General features: G+C 37.9%; 2 protein-coding genes across 6 annotated transcripts; one reads left to right on the forward strand and one right to left on the reverse strand.

Annotated features, from left to right (window-relative positions):
- Positions 1-2,686: 2,686 nt before the first annotated feature.
- Positions 2,687-16,858, reverse strand: rbfox1l (RNA binding fox-1 homolog 1, like). 5 transcript variants are annotated; one of them, XM_057341051.1, is made up of 12 exons: positions 16,478-16,858; positions 12,852-13,088; positions 9,238-9,405; positions 9,065-9,118; positions 8,900-8,992; positions 8,709-8,766; positions 8,497-8,556; positions 8,238-8,382; positions 7,686-7,725; positions 7,214-7,284; positions 6,905-6,986; positions 2,687-4,586 (listed from the first exon to the last, which is right to left on the reverse strand). In XM_057341051.1, the coding sequence occupies exons 1-12, from the start codon at positions 16,562-16,564 to the stop codon at positions 4,542-4,544; spliced, it is 1,140 nt and encodes a 379-aa protein (XP_057197034.1). In that variant the 5' UTR covers positions 16,565-16,858; the 3' UTR covers positions 2,687-4,541. The 5 variants fall into 5 exon arrangements, with proteins under 5 accessions (XP_057197034.1, XP_057197035.1, XP_057197036.1 ...); XM_057341052.1 differs by lacking the exon at positions 16,478-16,858 and adding an exon at positions 13,523-13,559; XM_057341053.1 differs by lacking the exon at positions 16,478-16,858 and adding an exon at positions 11,511-11,623 and having other exon boundaries at positions 12,852-12,967.
- A 730-nt stretch (positions 16,859-17,588) lies between these two features.
- On the forward strand, positions 17,589-19,490 carry rps9 (ribosomal protein S9). Its single transcript, XM_057340163.1, has 5 exons — positions 17,589-17,630; positions 18,091-18,200; positions 18,281-18,403; positions 18,596-18,782; positions 19,226-19,490. The coding sequence occupies exons 2-5, from the start codon at positions 18,104-18,106 to the stop codon at positions 19,401-19,403; spliced, it is 585 nt and encodes a 194-aa protein (XP_057196146.1). The 5' UTR covers positions 17,589-17,630; positions 18,091-18,103; the 3' UTR covers positions 19,404-19,490.
- The last annotated feature ends 98 nt before the right edge of the window (positions 19,491-19,588 follow it).

Below are 19,588 nucleotides of genomic sequence, written 5' to 3' on the forward strand. Positions count from 1 at the left end.
CCGTCTTTTACAGATGTGTTATTTCCAAACAGGCTGCAAAACCCGCGTTCCATTTGTACAGTTTCCAAATGTCATCCACGCACATGGAATATAATTATTAATGTGGTTTTAGTTTACTAACTTTCTTAGGATGATTGCTTAAAAGTGAACCTATAGAGCCAAAACCAAAATGAATCACAGATTCATAATATGCATATATGTTGTTATTTAATATTTCTCTATAATAAAGAAGCTGTGTTGTTTAGCTTTACAGAGCCCAGAGACAACTAGATATAGATCTACAACAAAACATGGCTTATTACCTTAAGTAAGAAAATGCACTGCATTAAAAGTTTTTATTCTTGATAGAAAATAAATAAGCAATAATATGAATAAGTAACTAATTAATCAATTAATTTAGAATTTTATCAAAACATACATTTAAAAATGTATCCGTCATGTTTACGTATATGTCTGACATCCACGACACTCCTCCCATCCGTTCTGTGATTGGGCGCTCGCAAGGATTCCTGGGTAGGGGACTTCAGTGGAGTCTGGATGCGGTCGGGAGCAGACTTCTGAGCTCTAAAAAGACAAATGGGACACCCTACGGACTCGTAGACTTGGCGAGAACGCGCGATTTAAGTCCACGAGACCGCAAGTGTGCCATTTGGGCCAGGGCCATACTTACCACTACTTCGCAATCTGTGCTAGGGATAGGGAGTCGACTACAAAAAGTGTCCCTCGGATTCGACTCCTTTTCGACTCCGTAATTTTTAATGTTGTCATTGACTCAAATCGGTTAAACTGTCTTTGTAATTGGCGCAAAAACAATCATGTTTCTAAGATAAAAGTCACCTCCACTCTCTCTCTCTGACTGTACACGTTTTACTGGTAATCAGAGACGCCTACTGGTACTCGCACAAAAGGCCAAGGGCACGCAATACTGTATTTCCTGTTCATTCTTCACCTTCAATCCCACATACAATTCTCACATTCTTATTAAAAACTCTCCTCCATTTTATCTGTCCCTCTTCAAGCTTTTATTTATCTTAACAACTGTTAAGACTTTGTAAGTTGCTTTGAATGAAAGCGTCGCGCTATGCTTAAATGTGAGTCTGTGCGCATAACTGGACACAAATCAAAATCAGGTTTGTTGAAACAAATTATAAAGCATTTAATTTATCCAGTTTAAAAGCGTAAAAAAATCGGCAACAGTCAGGGAGTCACAAATTAATCATAATTAAATTCTTGTAGCTGGGTTATTATTATAGCATATATTGTTGGTTGTAAAGGGGTGCTGCAACGGTGTGTCATGCATTCTGACTTCTTTACAATGTTAAACCTGCGGTCTTCTCATGCTTAACATGGTCAACTTGTCAAAAAACGAGTTGGACGCATTACGTATTTCGGTGCTCGATACACCGCCCAGCGATCGTACAGGTTTCGGAAAGTTTTTTTTTGAACATGAAAAAGCGTTACGTAACAACTTTTCTTTGTCTCTTATTGGGCAATTCTCCCGGAAAAAGCACACCCCCTCGTTAACCAGCCAGAGCGAGATGAAAGAGCACGCCCACACATCAACCAGGGAGAGCAAGAGAAAGAGCATTTACATTAACATTTAGTCATTTAGCAGACGCTTTTATCCAAAGCGACATATAAATGAGGTAAACAATGGAAGCAATTGGAACAACATAAGGACAACAAAAAGCATAAGCGCAGTAAAACTGGTCTCTTATAGCCATAGTATACAAAGCTACGTTTTCTTTTCTTTTAAGGATAGAAAGAGTAGAAAAGAGATAGAAGTCAGAACTAATCAGTCAGGTGCTGACAGAAGAGATGTGTTTTCAGCCGATTCTTAAAGATGGCAACAGAATCTGCTGATCTTGTAGCAGCAGGCAGATCATTCCACAAATGTGACCGTGGATCACAAAACCAGTCTTAAGTAGCACGGGAACATTTTTAGTAAAAGACAAAAATAAATTGTGTGGGTCAAAATTATCGATTTTTCTTTTATGCCAAAAGTCATTAGGATATTAAGTAAAGATCATGGTCCATGAAGATATTTTGTAAATTTCCAACCTTAAATATATAAAAACTTTATTTTTGTGAGTGGATGGTCTGCCACAGTGCCGCTGATTAACAACTTCAAAGGCAATTTTCTCAATATTTTGATTTTTTTGCACTCTCAGATTCCTGAGTTTTAAACGGTTGTATCTCAGCCAGATATTGTCCTATTCTAACAACTCATACATCAATAGAACGTTTATTTATTCAGCTTTCAGATTATGTAAAAATCTCAATTTCGAAAAATTGACCCATAAGACTGGTTTTGTTGTCCAGGGTCACAAATGTGGAACAGATCCAGAGAAGGTACGTGAGAGTGATTTTTTCCCTTTTTGGGATGGCACAACAAGACTTCGTTCATCTGAGCATAGGGATCTGGCGGGTACATAAATCTGTATTAGCGAGTGAAGATATGGGGGTGCCGTAGGCCAAGAGCAGAGCTTTGAATTTTATGTAACCGATAAAAGATGCCGGACATGAATCGCATGTGGATAGTGAAACTCATGTCATGTCTGTGTTTTGTTGGCAATTACAACACGAACTCATAGTGAATCAACAGTTATGCAGGGATAATGCGATGATGTATTGTGTGCTTGTGCTTGTTTCACATCTTGTTTCTGGTAAAGAATCACACACAAAAGACAATTCAACTGTTTTAATGTACAATTAAAACATATCATACACTGTACCGAGGAAAAGAAAAAAACACAGCATAGGCATACAGCAATGACACCATAGGGTCCTGTGGTTATAAGATGGATAGAGACAGAAAGAGAGAGAAAGCAAGAAAGCAATTAGGTGAAGTAAACTAAAGATTTAATCTGTTAGAGCTAAGAGAAATAAAAGAAAACTTAGTGGAGCAGACAGACTAAATGCAGTAAGAAAAGAGTAAATGGGAAAAAAAAGAGTAAGGAAAATAAGCAGGTAATATAGATAGAGGTGCAGAAAACAGATGAAACAGCAAAATGAAAAACAGAGATATAAAGGAGACAGGAAGGTCAAAAAATAAATGCAGCAAATGCCAATAAATAGTTGGGAAACAAATAAAATAGTAACCTTTTAGGAAATATAGCCTTTTATGAATAATACGAGAAAATGTCAAAGAGGCAGAGCAGAAAGTGCATGGAAATAAAGTATAACTACAAAAAGCAGGAAGGAAGGATGGAAAGTGCAAGCAAAAAAGAAAGAAAGAAAGAAAGATGGAAGGGAAATAAAGTAAAAGGTAAGGAGGGACTGAAAGAAATGAAAGGAAAGAAAAAATGAAATGAAATGGAAAGGAGGGACAGCAAGAAAGAAAGAAAGCAAGAAAGAAAGCAAGAAAGAAAGCAAGAAAGAAAGAAAGAAAGAAAGAAAGAAAGAAAGAAAGAAAGAAAGAAAGAAAGAAAGAAAGAAAGAAAGAAAGAAAGAAAGAAAGAAAGAAAAGAGTAATAGAAATTACTCTGTAGTACAATAGGCAGTAACTAAATATTCAGATTTCTGGTTGGTTATTATGGGTTTTCAATACTTAATTCTTTACATGTTGCATTTAATCCCAATTTATGAAACATTTGAATTGTTTGAATTTGAATTATGTTTGCAAACCTTGTGACTTTACTGTTAAAAATAAATACAATCAGGCTAAACTTCAAATTTCAAAGTTAAGTTTAGTTCTGAAAAACTAGAATGACCTCCAACATCATCAAAAAAAATTACATTAAAAGCAGAGAGTAAAGAGAAGTAAAGCACACAAGATGTGTGAATACTTTTAAAGAATAAAGAAGAGGTATTATTCAAACAAAAACAGCATTTGAAATGGACAGAAGAAAAGCAAGATGACTACAGAAACCGAGGAAAGCACCCCGGATTTTTTTTTAAAAAAAGCAAGAGATTCATTGCAAGCAAGGCAGTGAATTGCAAAGCAATGTCTCAGCAGGAAAAACAGGAGAGGTTTTGAGAATTAGAAGAGAGAAAAGATATATGGCTCAGAGGTAGGTTATATTGAGAAAGAGAATGTGTATCACACAGGTCAGTGCCATTGCTGTCTCCATTGCATCTCACAGTATTGCTTTTGAATACTCAAAATACACTCCAACACACACACACATCAACATGAACACAGCTCTATACACACTGGACAGGTTTGGTGTTATCCATCTTTCACTATGGCAAAAGTTCCACCAGTGGTGTCTATATTTGGATATTATATATTGTCATTTCACAGTGCAACCTTTACAAAAAAGTTTCCAGATTTCATAATAAAATAGTTTGAAGTGCAGTAACAAAAAGGGATGTACTTAATTTTCCATTTTGTGGAGAGTTGAGTTAACTCCTACTTCCATTCAGACTTAAATAATTCTGCAAATGTTTAGACTGGATTTATCTTTTGCCCCAATAAATAAAAAATAAGTCACAGTATTTACAATCTCAAACACTTCCTCTGCAATCAGAGGTTCACACAGGAAGGAGGTGTCTCATCATTGCCGGAACATCAAAGGGGAAGTTGTTCTCAGGTTGTTTCAGTACGGAGTAAATCGGTTGTAGCCTCCGCGGTACAAACTTGCCTGTGTTCAAACAAAAATAACACATTTGTGTGGTGAACAAAATGTATACAGGTAAAATACAGAACACACTTCAGAAGCAGTCCAGTAAAGTCCCTGATATACTGAAATCGAAAAACGAACATTGTCATTTCTAACAAAATGACGATGTCTTTGTATTTGTTTTGGATATACACAACAGTTTACCCAAAAATGAAAATTCAGTCATCAGTTACTAAACCTCTTGTCATTTCAAACCTGTATGACTTTCTTCACAAAAGAAGATATTTTGAAGAATGTTGGTAATCGAACAGCGGCAGTACCCATTGCATGGACACAAAACCAATGCAAGTCAATTTACTTTACATTTTACTTAAACTATTTGATTACAAACATTCTTTAAAATATCTTACAAAAAAAAAACAAGAGGGTGAGTAAATGATGACAGAATTTTCATTTTTGAGTGAACTATCACTCATCCTGAGACAAAACAATGGCACAGATATATTGTAAGATAAATCAGTTCAAGTCGTTTTCAGTTAAGACAAACCAAGAATGCGTTTTAGTCTGGGACTGGGCTTAAGCCTTGTCTGTGAAACTGGACCATAAAAACATTGCCATTTGTTTACCGGACCCTTAAAGTGATAGTTCACCCAAAAATTAAAATTCTGTCATCATTTACTCACCCTCATGTAATTTCATACCTGTATAAATTACTTTGTTCTGATGAACACAGAGAAAGATATTTGGAAGAATGTAAACAATTTTCAGTTCTAATTAAAACATCATTGACTACCATAGTAGGAAAAAATAAATGGTAGTCAAAGGTGCCCCAGAACTGTTTGTTTTCCTAAATTCTTCAAAATATCTCATTTTGTATTCAACAGAACAAAAACTATACAATGTTTTTCTACTATGGTAGTGGATGATGTCCCACACAGCAAAAACGCCAGTGTTAAAAAAGGTTAAATTAACTCTCACAGTGTGTATATACAGGTATAATCCACACTTCGATAGTGTGGATTATACACTGCCCGTCCAAAAAAAGTTACAACCTGGATTTAAGTAAGCAAATAGGTAAGAGCCTCCCATTGGATTGGAGGTCTAGGTTCAGCAACATTATATGCCCAAAGAATGAGGTCAGCTGACTACTTGAATACTGCCACTACCTTTTACTGCCGCTGCTACCTAAGTAGCCCTCTATCGGCTGAACTCACACTTGTAACTTTGGTGTGCGGGTAGGTACACAAGCCCCGCCCATCACCTGCTTTACGGCATTTGTCATGTTTTACTTGTAGCCCTGGTGAAGTTAGCCAACATCTAACAATAAGACGAAACGATCTAGTTCAACGCAAGTCTCCAAACCATCACCATGGCAGAGCCAGCAAAAAAAACAAAGAGGAAAAGAGAGAGTGATCGGTCACGAGCCTGAACATCTGACGGACTTGCACTTGGTGGCGCGAGCTGCAAGAGGCAACGGGTTGCAAAACGGATAAAGTCCTAGCCTTCCTGCTACTGGATTTGAAAGTCTTATGTACATTTTTTCTTACTGTCCTGTACTTTTGAGCTTATTACTTATTAGGCTGTGCTCAGGTTGTTTATTGGCGCACTAACGTTACTGGTTCACAATTTATAACTGTAAGGTAGACTAGAGATAATGTTATGTTGCCGGGTCTCATTAGCTTACGTAGCATGATCGTGCCCCATCACAAATTTAGTGTTATGCTTGTAAACGATGACTACCAAACCACAATAAATGTTTTATAGTCAAAAGTTGCTGATTCCTTAGTTCATGCATGTAGACTAATGTTATCGGTATCTATAGTCACTATACTAGGCACTATTCCCATAGCGAGTTGAGTGTAAGTTAGTGATTGCACCTATTAAACAAAGCACAACGCCTGGTCGCGAATGTGTTTCCGAAAATATAACTACAGGAAATTATTTTCGTTTGTTACTAAACACATTCACGTCCATGCGTTGTGTTTTGGGTGACTGCAAATGTGCTATGTAGCTAACACGCTAAACGCTAACGGCTAACAACCAACTGCCACCTCAGAATCTAGTTTGAGCTATTAGTATAGCCCAGTAGTATATTTTGCTGTGCAGAACTAGGGTTAGGCCAATTTGGTAGACATCGCCCAACCCTACCCAGAACTGAAAATTGCTAACATTCTTCCAAATATCTTTTTCTGTGTTCATCAGAACAAAGATATGCATACTTTGCAAGGTTTGAAACAACCTGAGGGTTTGAGTAAAAAAGAGTAAATGAAGACAGAATTTTCATTTTTGGGTGAACTATCCCTTTAACTCTATATTTCATCTACTGCACTGTATCTCACCATTGTTCCAACTCCATAAGTGGTGGTAGGTCCTACTGAATGATGGTAGGGGTCCGCTGCTGTTGCGTAGACTCTTCCATATCTTAACATGAAATAATACGTAATTAATGACAGCAGTTTATTTATATACATATATTAATATATAGATGTAAATATATATCGATATACATTATATATATATATATCCATAAAATTCAATATGCTTACAACAGTTTTATTCATTTGTAGCAAAAACTCCCTAATGTTACTGCACAGTTTCAATACTGTTGAGTCTACCGGAGGTGATGTGTTGATGAGATTTGTGCTTACCCATCACTGTATGTGGTTGCTGCAGTGGCTGAGGCAGACTGAGCAACTCTGTATGTGGCTGGATATCCTCCCTATGAACAAATGAGGGGATTTTAAAAAAGAAGAACAATCATTTAGTATGTTTTGTTACTTGGATCACAAATGCCACCACAGGTTCAAAAATGACTGGTAGTATCTTGCACAATGTAGGGTTTGCACAGCACTCTTCACCAATTTTGCTGTAGTCACCAGTATTTCATGTAGCTAAGGGTGTAAGCAAATTAGCTAAAATATTTAAAATAAAACATGAGGAATTTGTAGAATGTTATGAACGGTAGAATTTTTTTGCAGAATCTGCTGAACCTCTTCTGGCACAGTTTTCTCAGGTAAACCACAGTTTCATTTTCATGTTGAACAATCAAATTTCTAAATTAACAGTCTCTAAATCCAGTAAAATAGATGGGTATAACGCAAGCAGATTATTACTACTTACATAGACCTCTGCACTGTACAATCCATCCTGATACACAACCCTGCAGAAAGAGGAAAAGATGAGCATGAGTATTTCATTTATTAACGGTGTCTTTCTAATTAGACCCTGCAAAGAGAGTTAATAAGAGAGTTGGGAAGGATAATTATTCTCATAAGTAAAGATGATTTAATCTGTTTACTTAAACGCCAATGTTGTGACTAACAACTAGCAATAGTGATAAGTGTAACGAACTACACTCCCCATGATCCCTTGCACCGGTTTACCCCCATGATTGCACCTAGCACCTGAACCTCATTCCCATGGACTCCTTATATACTCAGATTCCTTGAGCATTCTGATGCTGGTTTTCTGTGGATGTATTTTTGTCATCGTTTACCAGAGGAGATTTTTTGTCATGTTTTTCCTCGTACTGTGGATTATACCCTGGGGATTTCGTCCGTTTTTTTCACCCGTGGACTTTAATTAAACCATTTAAACGTATTTCTGTCTGGTGTGCATCGTATTCGTCAGTGAGTTTGTGACAATAAGTAGGTCGTTGAAAGAGTTACTGACCCTGGATACGCTTGAACAGCAGTGGGTGTGGCGGCCGCTGCTGCGGCTGAACGGATGGTATTGTAAACAGCTCGACCGCGTCCTCGGAGGGCAGTGCCTCTGTAGGCCAAGGTTGGCGTGGCCATAGGATAGGGGAAGCTGGCGACTAATGAACCAAAACAATATTAGGGCTAGAAAACAGATTCACCATTTTAACTGTTCCACCTTTCGTCTTTTCACTTTTATTTTAAATATGGTATAAAGAATAAAACTACCCCACCTGTGTAAAGTTCAGGAGCATACATGGCACTCATTACTGGATTGATCTTCCAGCCAGCAGCTAGAACGACAGACACGCGGCATACAGGTGAGGACTTGGATCATAGAAACAACTTTGTGTTGAAGAGCAAAGGATTTCGTTTTCTGATCTTGTTAAATGCTCTACCCTGCACACAATGGAGTCTGTTGGCAATGATTTTGACAGACACTCACCATTTACTAAAGGTGTCTGAGGCTTCTTTGTCACCACCCTGGCTGTGGCATTGTTCACCTGAGTATGAGAGTGGTTTTGTTGTTTGGTAGTCAACATATTCTTATACATTATGCATTTAGCGATGCGTTTATTCATGCAGTTTACATGGTAAACGATTAGCTGAGCTAAGGAACCGAAAGCACCATCATACCTCAATCTTTCTTCCCTCGACGATGGTTCCGTTGAGCTTCTCTCTCGCCCGGTCTGCTTCCAACGCACTCTCGAATGTCACAAATCCAAAACCCTAGTAAGGAAATAGACTCCATCTATTTATCAGAAAAAGAAAGTAACGCTGCAAACATTAACAATGACTGACCTTTGACCCTCTCTCGTTGAAAATGATCTCCACATCTAGAATCTTGCCAAATTGCTGAGAAGTGAAAACAGAGATGATTCAACAGAGCTGTCAGGTAAAAGTTTGGGTTTGACTGAGGGTCTGCCCAAAATGCCAGGACAAATCGTTATTGGGATAAATAAGAATCCTCCTACCCCAAACATTTGCCTTAGGTCTGGGTCACGAAACCTAAACGGTATGTTGGACACATGGAGTCTTTTGGGTTGAGCCTTACCAGCACCTTCCTCATCACCTGATGTTCCACTTGCCAAAGAAGCACTAAGAGACTGTGGGTCAGATGTTATTGGAGCCAACGAATTGTCCTGTGAGCAAGAATTGAATGATAGAGAAGGTAGTGGTAGAGGTAAAAATAGAAGCAGGAGGTAAAAAATGTTTGGACGGTAAGAAGGGGGAAGAGAAAATTGCAGAGAGAAAGCAAAAAGAAACGTTAGCACACACAGATTAACTAGTAATTGACTAACGCAAGATTTCTTGTCAAACTTATTTAAATTACTTCTACATATTGGGAGAAAAACTGTTTTTAAAGTGACCACAACAAAACGCAAATGAGCATTCCTCATCCAGTGACTCCTCTCAAGCAAAAGTGAGGTTTCCGTTTTAGTGAGCTGTCTAAATACATGCCTGTTAGAAATAGAAATGTAAAACAACCCAATTTGCATTGAAAATAGAGCATAAACACATTTTACTTCGGTGAAGTCAATAAATCAGCCGCTGAAAGTAAAGATTGTAAAGTAGCTTACTCATGTGTAACTTTTTGAGAGCTGCAACTGAAATAATGCAAAACTGTGAAAAATCACAATCCTTTGTAATGCATGGTTACACAGCATTTCCTAGACCGCACCGTTTTAACATGGCTGTAAATCAAATGTCCCCATGCAGATCAATACATAGGAGTGTTTGTGTCGCAAACCCAACACGTCCACTATCCCACAATGCAACACGATGCCAACAGGTGTCTGCACAGCCTACTTTACTAAATGCCACAAAATGGTTACCATTTAAAGATGGATTAAAAAGTCAAGAAGTGTATTAAAAAATGTTCAAAAAGAGCCAAAAAGCCAAGAAGAAAAGAGTAGGCATGACGTGACAAAGACAAATAGAGAGGCCAAAAATGATTTCAGAAAAAAAACATGAATATTATGGCAGTAGGAAAAATGTTAAGCAGATGATAAAGGTATAGTTCACCCATTTGCTCACCCTCCTGTTGTTACAACCCTGTATACATTTCTTTGCTGGACTGAACACAAATAAAGATATTTTAATACGAAGTTTGTAACTAAGCCGTTTTGGGTCACCATTGACTCTCATAGTAGTCTTTTGTCCAATAGTGACCCAAAATGGCTTGGTTACAAACTTTCATTAATATATCTTCATTTGTGTTCAGCACAACAACAAAATGTGTACATGTTTGTAACAACTGGAGGGTGAGCAAATGATGATAAAATTGTCATTTTTGGGTGAACTATTCCTATAAGAATGGTCAATAGAACAAGCAGAGGATAAACAGAAAGAGACTTGTCCAATAAAATCCATCATTTAATAACTAATCAGTACTATCAGTAAGGCAAAATGACCGGATGTTTCTATACTTCTTTAACTCTATTAAACTCTATATAACATTATTAAAAGGCTAGGAAACCAAAATTCTTGAATCTACTGTATATTCAATCTATATTTTTTACACGTAGAATACAGCGAATACTTGAATAGATATGACTCGATAACAGACTAGGATAATTTAAGGGTAAGAACCTAAACGCAATAAATCATATTATGATTATTTTACGATGCTTCCTTGCTCCTATAATTTCTGTCCTTAGTATCTAGAAAGCATAACGCATTCAAAATTGTGTTCACCTTAGATAAAATGCATCCACTTCTCTCTGACCAATGCCAATGTAAATTATTTTGTTTTGATTTTTCACATACATGTAAATAACGTGTTGCTTTGTCTTACAAAACCGTGTGAAAGAAAAAGTAAAACACAGAATAGCCTAAAATAAAAGGGGGAATTCAGAAAAGCTTATGTGCTTTAAAGGTCAACAAATCCCAAAATAGCAAACCGCTGTAACACTGCAACAGTCATCCGATTGCGAAACAGTAGGCTATATTAATAAGGAAGTAAGACAAGACACATACACATACACATAGCTTCACACACATACACACACACGCAAACCGATTGTTGTTATGGTTACTTCTGAGCTTTGCCAGGCTGACTGCTAGCAGTAATAACTACGACAGCAGGTATCACACAGGAAATACTCCAGAAATACATCATCATCATCATATTCATTGCATTCATCCAGGCCAGGGAGGGTGCTGGGTGAAAAGTACAGGTGGGGAAAGTGTGATGGGAAGGTGTGATAATATCACGACACGATGCAGAAAGCTTGTCTGACTGGACCTGAGAAACATAGTTGAGGGGGGAGGGGTCTTTCCGTCTGACTCCCCCCCTGACCCCTCCCTCCATGGCGACGTCTCATAGTGCCAATATTCGGACCTTGTAACTGGTGCTCTCTAGTGATATAAGCAATGTGGCCACAACAAGAGAAACATTTCAGTAAAATGGTTTGACATAAAAATTAACTCATTGTATGAACCTATTCAGTGAAATACTTTTATAGTTAAAATACTACTCTCAATCCTTCCCACAATTCCCTTAGCACAGGAACATTTACCCATGTTGTTCATTTATAATGTGCTGGCATTTTATATTTACGGTGTCTGATGGCCCATTAGTGACAGTCAACATCAAAACAACATCATCATACACTGTACGTCTTTAGTGAAACCATATATAAACACTTTTAAAATCATTATATATAGCGTGCGTCCAAAAATATTACAGATTGCTATTTTAAGAAAACATTTATTTCTGCTTTGTAAATTATGCAACGTCTTATTAGTGGTGCCTTGGAGATACGGCTGAGTCAGCTTCTTAAATGGAGATAAAAATTTCCTAACATCTGTTGCATTGGCCACACCGTAAAACCCAACAGACTGAATTTCTCAAACGTAATATGACATAACAATATAAAATGTATTCAATAATATTCTTAATTTGTCTGCTTCATCAAAATAAATGCATGGTAAGTACTTTAATGGGAAACCTCAAGTCATTAAATAAACTGTAGAAGAAAAAAAATATAGAAGAATTGGAATGCATTATCCATATTCATAATAAACATCAGTGTGTTTCTGTACATTAAAAATCTTTAAATCTTTAACACTAAAGATTTACTTCAAGACTAAAGATAATTTCTTTCATAAACAGAACTGGAGAACAGAAGAGGGAACATTAAATTGCTCTTGCACAACAAACTCGCACATTCGTATTTGTAATGCCCTAAGTTGAATTTCCATACATGGACATGGCAAACGGGGGCATGTACAGGACATGGAGTTATTTTTAGGCCGGCCAGGAGATCCCAGAGGTCCAGTGCATGAGATTGTATATCATCATTATATTCTTTACATCATTTTCTAATGCAAAAGCATAGAATATAAACGGATATTTTTTTATTAAAGGATCACTCTGCACAACTAGCTATTTGAATTGAGATATGATGATAGGGGTTGGATAGATTTATACTTCTGTTCTCATGTGTTAACTGATATGACCCTGATCTTGGCAACTGTAATTTAAGATTATGTTGTTCTCATCAACAGATCTTCATGAGACAATCTTGAATCTACAATGATATTCAGTTATTTACTGATGAAGTAATTGATCACTTTTTCTTACTGTGTTATTGGTAGTTACAGACTCCGTCCCATCAAGCTGAGATGTCTGGTAAACTCTTAACTGATGGTGATCAGGATATTCTGGGCTGGTGTGAGTGCCGCTGAAATCAAGGGGTGGCAGCATGGCAGCAGGTGTGGGTTGGGCTTGTCCAGGTGGAGGATATGAAGGGGGTGGGGCATAGACCTGAGGAAGGGACGGGTCGCCATTGCCTGGCCCCGCCTCTTGGGCGGCAGCCCCCTATGATGAGACAGAGATGCTGTTTAGTATATATAATGATAGTTCTAAAGTTTCCATGTAAACATTATAATTCATAAAATGAGGCATACTGTATATATTTTTCGGATTAACTTTCATTAAGTAACAGTACAGTACAAAAAAACATGATTTCAAGCTTTAAACATGATTTTTTTTGTCCACAAAACAATGCGGAAGATCAGAAAGATGAAAATGTATTTGAAAAGAAATTGAATTAAATGTTGTATTTAAACATATATTATACATTCAATCTAGGCATGTATTGGACTAAAGGAGGCAAAATATTGCGAAAGCTTTGTTTGCCGAAACACATTCTGTACATAAATCACAGATCAGAAACACTAGATGAAATACCCAAACCATGAAAGGCACAAGACAAAATGTATAAAATAAGTAGGATAAATGAAAAGTCTCACCCCTTCAGTGCATTCCGCAGGCAGCGCAATAGTCACCAACAACTGATGCATGCTTTAATGCAGAGCTTTCGCCCGCCCACCTCACCATAAACCTCTCAAACCAACCAATCACAGACCACCAAATCTGTCTCAAGGGGGGGTCTTTACACCAGCTGTGTTCATTTGGCCATGTCAATCATTTGCCCATCCCCCCCCCCTAAACACTCAACAGACAAGCCAAACTGGATAAAAGTTTATTTTAACACTATTTGATGTTTCTGATCAGTTTCAACAAAGTAAAAACATGACCAACAAGGTTTTGATGATGTTAATTTCAGGCAAACTGACTCGAATTGATAAGAACCCAAACCGTTGGGTTCAAATAAACCCAATTTTGGGTCAAATATGTACCTTTTATAGATTAATTCAAACCAACAGTTACACACCCAACTATGGGCTGAAACAACCCAGCATTTTTAAAGTGTATGTAGAGTTTAGATCTCATAAGAAGCGTCCACATCTCATCCTTTTATCATTCTGTATTAAGACAAATTCATCTAAACACAAGCTTTAAGCGTTTTAAAGATTTTAATCATACTGATAGCAACAGCGCTTTTGTTTTATTTGGTGTTAAATGTCATGTTTATTATATGATGTGTCAAAGAAAGGGAAAGTTTTATATTTCATTAGTGTATGTCATGCGTAAAGAAATAACACAACTCATGTACAAATCTTTTCCAGTCTTACACACAAAGTCACACATCTCTCTGTCCATGTTTACTCTTATCAGCTCTTTAACCCAACAGAGCAGACGGAGTAAATTTAGACTTCACTGATAAAGCGTGACACACAGAGAAAAAGCTCTGATTAAATATCACCACCGCATTGAAATTCCTCAGCAGTAACAGAAGCATCATCTTACAGGATCAAAGCTATAATTCACCGCTGTGATATAAAACCGCAATATTATGACTTTAACTACCATTCACTATTAAAAAACACGACAGCTTACTTTCATTTCTCATCCCACAGGAGTAACCTGACACGCCGCTGATGTTTTAAAACAGGTGCGGTCAGACCTGCGACCTGAACAACAACAGTCTGCTGACAAAACGTCACCCCGAGGAGAATTGCTGCTGTTAACCACCTCATCAATAGTCGCATGTTTGATTTTAACCATTAAATTAACTATGATTTCAATCTTTGACGTGGATTTTACTCAATATTAAAGATATCAAGGTGGTTAGAATGTTCATTACATTACGCAGAACGGCTTTTTGAACCTTAAATAAAAAAAAAATGTGCTGGGTTTTCACAGGCAGGGTCACCTATGGTCTGAGCAGTATGCCAGAGGATGTAAAGTATACAAACATGATACCTTTGTTAATATTTGCTAACAGTTTCCCCCATATGAAAGGATTTAAATTAGGCTTCTGTGATTACCTTTCACCCCCAACAGACACACACAGGCCCCTTCAGCTGTCAGGTTTGGGGTTAAAGATCAGAGTCAGAATGCCAGGTGCCTGATCTGACAGCTGGGAGATCCTTTAAACACACACACACACCCAATGACAAGAACTGCTCAATGTATATTGTATCAATCATGCATAATGACCACTAAGCAGTATAAAACCCCTGTTTTATTTATCTATATTAATTTTATTTTACTATATTAATTTGCTAGCAGTAGTTTATATTGTCACTCGAAATTCCTTTGGTTCATGTCAGCATATGAGGGTTATTTTTGTGATAATGACCAACTAACTGTAGATTATTCCTATCATGTTCACTGTCGCATGAACATGAATAAACAAGCATATAGAAATCAACGTACGAACATACAAGCCAAAGTTAAACTGTGTTTGTTGTCTTAAAGGGGTAGTTCGCCCAAAAATGAACATTCTGTCATCATGTATTCACCCTCTTGTCATTTTAAACCTGTATGACTTTCTTTCTTCTGCAGAACACAAAAGAAGATATTTTGAAGAATGTTGCTAAGCCAAAAGGGTTGGTCCCCATTGACTTCCATTGTATGGACACAAAACCATTGCAAGTCAATGGAGACCGGTGTTTTTTTGGTTAGCAACATTTTTCACAATATCTACTTTTGTCTTCTGTGGAAGAAAGACAGTCATACACGTGAACTATTCCTTTAACTATGCAAAATAAAAACATGGCTTAAAACAAGCTCTTGAATACTCCCAGAGATCGCCTTCAATTTCAGAGCTATTCCTCCATTCTAGATCTTTATTTACTCTTTAAAAAGGCATAATCTGTCACCGTCTATCACTTGAGATAAAGTCAAGAGGCAGTCCGAGACTCCACATCTGTTTCTACGACTGTAATCTGTGTGTATGTGTGTGAGGGAATTTCAAGTAAGAACAGGCTAAAAATACAGCTAGTGTGACAGAGAGAAAGAACACACACACACATCGCTTATCAGCTGTCATGGTATTCTCTTTCTCTCGCTCACTTGCTCTCACATACACACAAATACACACTGAACCTGTTTAGGCTACCTCGCAGAGACAAATATAACTAAAAGTGGGACACAGTGTCCTTCCTAGACAGAGAGAAACACATTAGACATCCACTCTTTAGATCTGATGAAGGACAAACTTTTATGACACAGAGGCCTTATGACTGGTTAAGTTATTCACCCTTTCACAAATATTTTCAAGATTCGGATCAAGTGTAAAACAGATACTTACAGGAACAACACTTCACGAATATTAAGATGCATGTTGCAATGCAATGATGCAAATGGGTATTTGTGTATTGAAATGATTATCTCAATATCTGACATGACAAGTGTCAACTGGATAGTGTTCTGTGTACAGACTGGATTGTCAAGCCTTAAAACATGTCACATTTGACACTAACAACGACAAGGACAACACACAGAGGAAAGATGGAGAAGATATAAACACACTGTTCCACAGAGCATACAAAACTGTGATAAAGGGACACGTTTACCTGTACTAGGCCGGGGTAGCAGGAAGCTGTCTGGGGATAAACAGGGAGTCCGTAGGGCTGAAGGATCACAGTAGGGGAGGACAGCATGGTGCATAGCCAGAAAAAGGAACAGCTTAAAGGGACGGGAAAGAGAGAGGGGAAGGATAGTTCTCTCAATCAACAAAGTACCAGATTGAGAAAGTTTGGTGTCCCAGTGAAGAAAGAAAGAAAAAGATCCAGTGGTATGAAAAGAAGAGTGGGTTGCACTGATGGATGGCGTCACTACTTCCAGACGATAAACAAAATGACAAATTAATTAAGAAAGACAAAAATAAGACCCTCCACAAGAGTGAAGTGTCTCACAAACTGAAGAAGAGATCGGGACTGAAAGATCTCTGGGGGGACACGGCATGCGTGTGTGAAAAGAGAGAGAGTCTGTCTGTTTGATAGACAGAAACACATGCTCAGAGTTGTGTTACAGACTCTTTTATAAATAGTCCCTTCCTCCTTTAGTTGCATTTTGTCGCTAATAGAAATTAAACGGCGCGAATAAATCAATTACTACATAAATTAATGTAAACTGTGAATTGCCTTAATTTTTAACAGTTGCATGCTATCTTTAAGTTGTGTTTGTTCTAATTTTTCGCCGAAAAAGACCCTATCTCGTTACTTAAGACTTTAAAATTCAAACGTGCTAATATAAGAAAACAACAAATCAAAAGTCGACATTGTTTTCACTTCATACCAACATTATGCGACTGTATTAATATTTTCAACAATAGCAATGCCAATAACGTCGTTCGATAACTTTAATATGATAATACTACATTTATATCGATAATGCTAAACAATGGGCAAGTTTTGAAACACTCCCGTTCCGCTTACATTATATCGAAAACATAATGCAGAATCAAATTATTCACTTTCAACGTAATTATCGTTAACATGCTTGACCAGCATTGACTTGAGAATAATTTCTCCATATTTGACGTTAATGTGAGTCTACGTTCGCCTCCAACCAGTAGATGGTACTCACAAATTCGTATTATTTCCTTCTATCGGAACGCATGGTTATCACGCAATGATATCTGGGTAACGTAGTTTAGAAGGAACATATAAATTACCGGAAATCCAGCCTGCGTGTTCTCTTTACTTGCGAGCCTGACAAAGACAGGTATTGACGCTTCAGTTCTTCTTATTTCGTATCAGTTTGGCATGAACGGTAGATTTACCCAACCTAATGTGATTGTATTTGACATATGACTGAATAAACCAATGTTGTAGGTGGTCAGTATCGCATGTTTGTGGGTTTTTTTTAAATAATATTGACAGACTAGGTTTATCGCCGCGTAGCACAACGTGGTCACGCAAGGCGGTTTCTGGCCTAGTCCACATCCACCTCAGCTCAGTTTTTTTATTCATATAGTCATATAAAGTTCCTACAAATAAATTATTTGTTTTAAACGGCTTATTACTGTTGTAGTGATGTTTTTGTGTTATGCAAGTTGACATTTTCCTAGAGTCTGTCAGATCAGATGACTTGCGTTACACACCGTTTTGGAGGACGTTGTTCTCATACTTTGCAACGATCAACACCATGCATATAATTTAAACTTTTTTTGGTTTGTTTTTAGGCGTCAAGTCGCCATGCCCGTTGCCAGGAGTTGGGTTTGTAGTAAGACTTATGTCACCCCCAGACGTCCCTTCGAGAAGTCACGTCTCGACCAGGAGTTGAAACTCATTGGTAAAGATCAAATCGATGCAAAGAGGGTTTTTAATTTTGAAATAAACCAGTCGAACTTAATAGTCATGTTTGCTTTACAGGCGAGTATGGGCTCAGGAATAAGAGAGAAGTCTGGAGGGTGAAGTTTACTTTGGCCAAGATCCGCAAGGCTGCCAGAGAGCTTCTGACTCTGGATGAGAAGGATGCTAGGCGTCTCTTTGAGGGTATGTATTTGAGATTTGCTGTGTTCCAGTGCTTATTTATGCTTTGAGTGGCCAGTGATTTAAAATATGTAGTTCAGATTGTCAGTGTTGCCAAGAATTCCTCGTAAATGAGGCCATGCCACCCCTTAGAACTATCTGGTAAAGCCCTTTGCTGGTTTTCTTTTTAATTTCTCACCTCATGCTTTTTCATAGGTAATGCCTTGCTTAGGCGTCTGGTGCGTATTGGAGTGCTGGATGAGGGAAAGATGAAGCTCGATTACGTTCTGGGCTTGAAAGTGGAGGATTTCTTGGAGAGGAGGCTGCAGACCCAGGTCTTCAAGCTTGGCCTTGCCAAGAGCATCCACCATGCCCGTGTGCTCATCCGCCAGAGGCACATCCGGTAAGATGCTAAAAGTTTGAAATGTGTGTAATTGTTAGAGAGATCATGAACACTGGATACAGTGTAAATCGGTGTCTAAGAATTTCTTCCTGTTTCATTAGCTGACAATGTTTAAAGTCCTCCTGGTGAGTGGGAATGAAACATTTCTGCAAGGTCAATTCGGTGATTAAGCCGTATACCTTTGCTTGTAATAAATCCATAGCGTCCCATGATGGCTGGGTGCTTTGTGCACTAAACCATGTCTTAACAGGTAATGTATGTGGGTACTTCGTTAGTTTGTACTGTTGTAGCGGCACTCTGTTGGCTGATGATTTAATTTAAAACAGTCAGATTGTCAGTGGTGTCACGAATTCCTCGTGAATGAGGCCTGCAGAGATTGAGCAACATAGTTGTAAATAACCCTCAATGCACATAGATATATTTATTTGTTTGTCACTCCACAGGGTGCGCAAGCAGGTTGTGAACATCCCATCTTTCGTGGTGAGGCTGGACAGCCAGAAGCACATTGACTTCTCTCTCCGCTCTCCATACGGTGGTGGTCGCCCTGGCCGTGTAAAGAGAAAGAACGCCAAGAAGGCCCAGGGTGGTGGAGGAGGTGGAGATGATGAAGAGGAGGATTAAACTAATTCCTCTACGGGTCTGAAGGGACTGCAATATTTGCTTTTCTCTTCTCCCTGAAGTTTTCAATAAAAGGTTTATTCCAAATGATTAGTCTTGTCTCTGGCCTTTATTTCCTAATGTTATGAGACATTCATAGGGTACGTGTTAGCATGGCTATTGAGTTGGGGACAGGTCGAAAACAATTC

The sequence above is a fragment of the Triplophysa rosa genome, linkage group LG8 (assembly GCF_024868665.1).
Source record: "Triplophysa rosa linkage group LG8, Trosa_1v2, whole genome shotgun sequence".
NCBI lineage: Eukaryota > Metazoa > Chordata > Actinopteri > Cypriniformes > Nemacheilidae > Triplophysa > Triplophysa rosa.